The sequence below is a fragment of the Ursus arctos genome, unplaced genomic scaffold (genome assembly GCF_023065955.2).
Source record: "Ursus arctos isolate Adak ecotype North America unplaced genomic scaffold, UrsArc2.0 scaffold_18, whole genome shotgun sequence".
Classification (NCBI taxonomy): Eukaryota; Metazoa; Chordata; class Mammalia; order Carnivora; family Ursidae; genus Ursus; species Ursus arctos.
Genome location: NW_026622852.1, coordinates 60,682,613 through 60,689,128, shown reverse-complemented (window position 1 = coordinate 60,689,128; position 6,516 = coordinate 60,682,613). Strand labels below are relative to the sequence as shown.

The window sequence follows — 6,516 nt, the reverse complement described above, 5'->3', positions numbered from 1 at the left end:
GCTGCAGGAAGAAAGCCCTCCGGCCTCATCGCGTTCAAAAGCAGATCTGATTCAGGATTCTGGGGACTTACCTGGTGCTGCCCCATCAGCCTCCAGAACGATGGAGGGCCTCAGGGCCTGGTGCTGGTCTTACACATGCACACATGCACACGCAAAGCGACACGCCTAGACTCTCCACTTGTCTGCCATGGGGTGGGTGCAGGTGGTGTCCTCTTCAGGGGCAAGATGCAGTAGAAAAGAAGGACGTGCTTCCAGGTCCACGGGCTCAGGTCCCCGCGCAGGACTGGACCCAGCCCCATGGTCCCAGGGCTGCGTGAGAGCCCGCGAGCGCCCCCACAGGCAGCACAGGTGTTTTGCAGAAACCGGTTGAAACATGATACCATAATAAAAACCTCATTTAAAGTACTTCTTTTTTTTATTGATTTCATTGAAAACAGAACAAGAAATGGTCTGAGCCAAAAGACTGCTCTTAAAACTGTCAAAAACATTTTAACAGAAAAAAATAAACATGACTGCATCATGAATGTTTTAGAAGAGCCGCACAAAACCCCACTGCTACCGCACTAATTACAGTATTTAAAAAAGTATATGCCAAAAAAAAGGGTATGACCTGGCACGCCGTCACACAAAAGGTGATGGCAAATTTATTCCACGACAAGACTAACATTTTAAAAAAAGTTTTTTCCTGCATTTTATTCTAAAATCACTTTGTTCTCTTTATACAGTTGATAGTTTATTTTCACATGGTGAGTAGAAACCACACCAGAATCAGCACCGTTGTCTGTGTTTTGTGTTTTATTTGTCCTAATGTTCGATAACGGTAGAAAATAAATCAGTTTATCCATCATCATAGCATGTGGTTTAAAAATCAACAGAAGGCGCCAGCGTCGCTGAGCTGGCGGGGCTGGTGCGGGGTCCTCCACGGGCCACGGCCCTCCTGCACCCAACAAACCGCTTCCTCGGAAAGAAATGCATTAGAGGTCTGATATATAGGACTAGATATAGGACTTCTTTAAAAAGCAAACCCACATTTTCTCCAAAGTTAGTGACGGCTCGGCCCTGACCTCTCCCAGGTCGAGGTGGGGACAGCGTCTGCACAGCGCCCAAGAGCTGGCACCTGCCACGCAGGCCTCAGGCAGGCAGGTCTAACGGAGCAGCTTGCGGGTGACTGTGTCTTCGGCGGGTGCCACGCGGGGAGCCTCGGCCCACAGGACTTCGCCAACAAGCCCCACAGTGGAACGGGAACCAGGGGAGCAGAGGGGGAACGAGAAACGTGGAAACGACAAAACCATCATCAGAAACTCACAAGGTCACGCCAGCGCGGAATCCCAGAGTGTTCCAAAGCGCCCGCCCCCCAGCCCACGGGCCGCCACGCCGGGGCCTTGCAGCTGCGGCCCACGTCCCTGCAGCCCCAGGTCGGGTCCTTCAGGCATCCGCTTCTCCTTCCTCTCTAACCGCAGTGTGAACAGCACCGACGCTCGGTGCCCCACGCCGGCTGCCACTCATAGGGGGTCGGCGGTGGAGGAGCTGGTGTCAGGCAGGCCGTTCTCCTGGCCCTCCTGGGTGGCGCTGGCCTGCCGCTGCGCCAGGGCCGTGCTGGAGTGCCGGCACTTGGGGGAGCCGCACCGGCAGCTGAACAGCTTGCCTTTGATGTCCCAGAAGCGCTCCCCGTAGTCAAACCTGGAGAGAGAGTAGAGCTAAGGGCGGCGTCCAGGCCCCACACCACCTGGGAGCAGGGTGGACCCAGCCTGAGCAGAGCCGTCCGTCCCAGCTCAGAGTTGTGGACACACAGAGGACCACTGAGGATAAGCCTGTGTCGAGCAGCACATGTACATACCCCAGCCAGCCCCTGCAGACCATGGCACCTACCCCAGCTGCTCCCCAGCCTCAATCAGGCGGGTGCTGAAGAAGGCAATCCTGGGAAACCGCAGATCCTGGTGTGACATGAACACACGCACAGGCACCAGGTTGGGCTCGCAGTGGTGGTTGATGAAGCGGCTGACGTTCCCGTAGAACCGAGCATCGATGCAGTACACCTCGCCATCCTAGCAGGCGGGAAGGAGAGCAGGGAGCTCGAGCAGGAGTCTGTAGACCGCAGGCAGAAACGCAACCCCAGAGCAGGGGCACAGCGGGCCTCAGTGCCGCGGGGAGGCCGCCCACTCCACACCACTAGTCGGGCTGCATGAGCCAGACAATGGACCATCTGATGCTCGGACGCCATCAGTACCAGGAGGAAGGAGACAGGGCTGCGGGGACCACGGGGTGCGGCAGTAGGCCAGGGGGCAGGTGGGGGTAGCTCCTGGGGGACTTGGTGATGGAGGAGTGGCTGGGAGACATGGAGTGTGCAGGCAGGTGGGACAGAGGGAGGGAAGCAGCGCTCGGGCCGAGGGCTGCCAGGTGGCTCCTGGGAGGTGGTTACAACCACACAACAGGAACAGCACCATGTCCTGCTAACCCAGTGGCACAGACAGGAGCCAGTCTAGGGAGCCCCAGGACCCTGCCCGAGCACTGCTCCCGTGATTATGATACGCAGCGCAGCAGAAGGGAACACTGAGCTGATGGTGAGAAAGGGTGGTTGGCTAGGGGGCCTGACCTCACCACAGGAGCCCTTTAAGTAGCAGAGTCTAATCTGGGAAGACCCAGAGCTCCAGGGACTGAAGTCAAAGGGGCCGCCTGGCGAGGAATGCGTGTGGCCTGGGACAGCGATCGAAGTAGCAGGCATCACCCTGGGACGCAAGGACTGAGTCCTACAACCCCTCAACGGCGGCAGGCACTTCTCCGCAGAGGACGCCCTTCTGGCCCTGGGCCCTGAGCAGAGAGCCTGCTCACACCAGGTCTGCCCCTCACAACGGGCAGCCAGTGAGCTGAGACCTTCTCACACGGCCACATTTGTGGGAACTTATTACACAGCCGCAGGAACCAAGCACCACGTCTGGGAGGGAAGACTAGATACACAAAGAGAACGGGGCTTTCCAGGTGTGTGTCCTGTGGAGGGCAAAGCATTAACCAGAAGCCAAAGGACCCTCAGTGGTCCAGGGAAGACAAAATGGTGACAAAGACAAGCTCTCTGACAACCTTCCCACAAAACCAAAGGCGTACGTGACACTGATCCAGCAATCCCGCCTCCTGGCAGATCCCAGAGACACACCAAACTCCAAAATGACTCACGTGGCACAGATCTTGGCCTCTGCCTCTAGGTGTTATGGACTAAATGTGCAGGTGGCCCCACCCTGCAGGACGCAGCCCCCCTCCTGCAAACAGCCTGAGCAACTGTGACCAGCACTGGAGGGCACGCGGCTTGGACATGCGGGGCCCACAGGGAAGACCCTCGTGCAGATCAGGAGCGAGGAGCTGGAACCCATGACGGCAGGGCAGAGTGGGGCTCAAACTGTGCATGCACAAGTCCCTGCCTGAGCCCAAGCCAGGACGGATGCCGGGGACACCAGGGGAGCCAGGGGAACACCGCCACCTTGACAGAGACAGAGCCCGCACTCAAGCCCAGCCAGCCAATCGAACGAAGCACAGGACGCGTCGGAGGCACATTGGAGCTGCGGACACACCAACCGGACAGAGGCAGAGAACAAGAGGACAGACACATTCTCAGGGGAAAAGAAAATTAACAGAGCCCAGCCTGGGGCGACCCAAGACACTGCGCTAACAGACGAGGACGTCGAAGCCCCTGTTCAGGCGGTCCCCGACAACGTAAGACCAAGCACGTCTCCTCATGAGTGAAAATCTCAAGAGACAAAGAAACAACAAGAAAGAATCAAATGGGAATCCTCAGTCCAAGTTCCCCTCCGGCTGTCAAAGCCAGCACGGGATGATGGGGGACAGTCTCAGACTTGAGCGAGGGCGAGTGCCCCACAAAGCGCCTCGTGTGCAGGATGGGTCCTGGAGACGCTACTGCAAGTCAACGGCTGAAATCAACCCGAACATCCCCAAAATAATGAGAGTGATGTGCACGTACTCAGAACACATGACTCCTGAGCCATGGGAGCACCTCAGAAATGGGGTGAGGGTACCACATTTTCTGTAAGAGGGGTACGGAAATCAGAAACACACACGGACACTGTCTATGTTTCTACAAAGGGTTACCTGTGGGGGTAACACAGAACAGGCAAAACTTTCCTGAATATAACCTTTTCAGGTAGTCTCTACTTTTAAAGCATGTAAATATTTTACATAACTAAAAAATAAATTTTAAAATTCCAGAATTTATTATTTATTTTTAAAGTCCTTTCTACCCCCAACACGAGGCTCCAACTCACACCCCAAGATCAAGAGCCTCACGCTCCACCAACTGAGCCAGCTGGGCACCCGTAAAATTCTGGAATTTAAAATGAATGAAGACAAACCAACCCGCACATCAAGCTAGGAGACCACCCAGAGAGACAGCACGCCAAGCGCTACACGGGGTGCTTGGCGTTCTCAGTGGGCACATTCTCAGCAAAGACCCGGCAGGCGCACTCTCGCGGTGCAGTGTCCGCAGCTGGCACGTTAGCGGCGCTCCTCTGACACTACTGACGCTGCTGGGAACCAGGACCTTTACGGGAGGGCTGCAAGCCTAAGAGCAAAGGGCTTGTGCAAACCCTGGCAGTGTTAAATGCAAACAGGAATAGTGACATGAACAGGTTTTTAATGATTCTTTTATTCCAGAGTTCTGCCCTCTGAAAAATCAGTCCAGAGTCAATGACATCCTGAGGGCAACAAGCCCTGGGGTCCTGACTCAGTATCCGAAAACTGCCTCCACTGCAAGGACCCAGGGCGGCTTAGAGCAGCCTGAGGCCGAGTGAGAGAAGCCAGATACAATGAAGCCAAGGGAGGCAAGGCCAGTGCGAACGAACAGACTCCACTGGCCACAGACGCTGACGACGACTGGTCCAACAGTACAAAAAATTCAGGAGCTATGACAACATGTAAAAGAGAAAGGAAATGAAGGCCCAAACCCCTTCACCACCAGTAATCCCTGCTCCACCCCTTCCTCTGAAGGTTGGCAACTAAGTGGCAAGAATGTGTGTTTATCTTGCCTGTATGTGAGGGGTCCCTCGAAAGCCCAGGTCTGGGCGGGGAAGATTTTTCTTTCCAAAAGAAGAATCTGTTATGAAATGTGAAAGGTGGGACGCCCCTCAGGGGGGCGCAGGCATCAGGAGAAGGGTGGGCAGTCGAGGTTCACCTACTCCAGACCTGGGAGAAGGTCCTCTGGGATGCCTCCACCCTCACCCCGGCTGCAAAAACACCAGCGACAGAGAACAGAGACAGAGGACAGGCCCCAACAGCACACATACAAATGCAGGCCCTGCAGGACAGCATGAGGGTCGGACAGGTGCCCTCTGTGAGAAGAAACAGACGGGATGCACCATCAAGAGGATGGGGGCAAACCAGCGGTGCACACTCTAGGGAAACTGAGGTCAGTCTCGTGAGGCACGACAGTGACGCCCCTGCAGGCGCACGCTGAGCTCCTCAGAAGCGAAATGGCATGTTTGTGATTGACATCACGTTGTCGGCACAACAGATGAAACAAAGTGAGATCTAAGGAGCTCTCGATGACACGGGCTTTCTCTACTTCTCTGTACTGCGAGGGCTGTTGTGACATAAATAAGAAACTGTCCACAAAGGCAAGAAACAGCAATCCTGGAGGAAGTGTGTTTTCCTAACTAACTGAGAGACCACAGGGCAGCCCGGAAGTAAGGAGCGAGGCACCTAGCGTGGGTGTAGGGAAGGCTGGTTAGACTTGGGGCAGGATGCGTGAGGAGCACACGGAGGGGTGGGGCGTCCTCCCTTCTCCTCAGGGCGAGGGGCACACGACAGCAGAGGCCCTCCTGCCAGGAGTGGACGCCACCACAGGGGAGGCCACAGCCCGTCTGGGACCCTCCAGGGGCCCCTACTGGAAGCAGCATTGCCCAAAGCCTGCAGGACCCGCACAGCCCTCCCCCTGTGCCAGGGAACAAGCTGCAGGTTCCACACCCCCGCAGGCACAGAGCACAAAGGTGAGTCCTCTGCCCACCGGTCCCTGAGCCCGACGGCCCCCCACACGCCACCTGCGCTTTCCTCAGCCTCTTGCATGGTGTCTCTCAGTAAAACTGTTTTTCTGTGGTTTACCCCGAGTTTTTGCTCATCTGCCCACACTCAGCTTAGAGACTCTGTGGGGGCACAGGTACGCAGAGAAACAGGAGGGCTGCCCATCTTTGGAGCAAGAAACTCTTCCAGAACTGACTGCTGCTCGACTGGGCCAGCGTTAATTCATGTCCACGCGAACACTGCATCTTTCCCACAATGAATTATGCTCCTCGGGTCTTATTAAAATGTGTCCCTTCAGATGTGTGTGCTGCTTGCTCTTTTCAAGTTTTTCTGATGAAGAAACCACCTGTCCCTAGTTCTAAGACAAAAACACTGTGGGAAGGGAGCTCCATGCCCCTGCAAGCCTCGCCCACTCTGAGATGCTTAGAGTGCACGGGCACCCTGGTTAAGCAGGGCAAATTCAGGCAAAGGAGGCTGGAAGGCGGTGGGTATTCAGAA

General features: G+C 55.8%; 1 protein-coding gene across 10 annotated transcripts in view; it reads right to left on the bottom strand.

The window, feature by feature from the left end:
- Positions 1–396: 396 nt before the first annotated feature.
- EHMT1 (euchromatic histone lysine methyltransferase 1) overlaps positions 397–6,516 on the bottom strand; it is a 140,771-nt gene continuing 134,651 nt past the window's right edge. For all 10 annotated transcript variants that reach the window (XM_048223006.2, XM_048223007.2, XM_048223009.2 and 7 more), the window contains 2 exons: positions 1,870–2,045; positions 397–1,680 (listed from right to left, as the gene is read on the bottom strand). In XM_048223006.2, the coding sequence (XP_048078963.1) occupies positions 1,503–1,680; positions 1,870–2,045 (354 nt within the window). In that variant the 3' untranslated portion in view covers positions 397–1,502. The remainder of the gene's footprint in view (positions 1,681–1,869; positions 2,046–6,516) is intronic.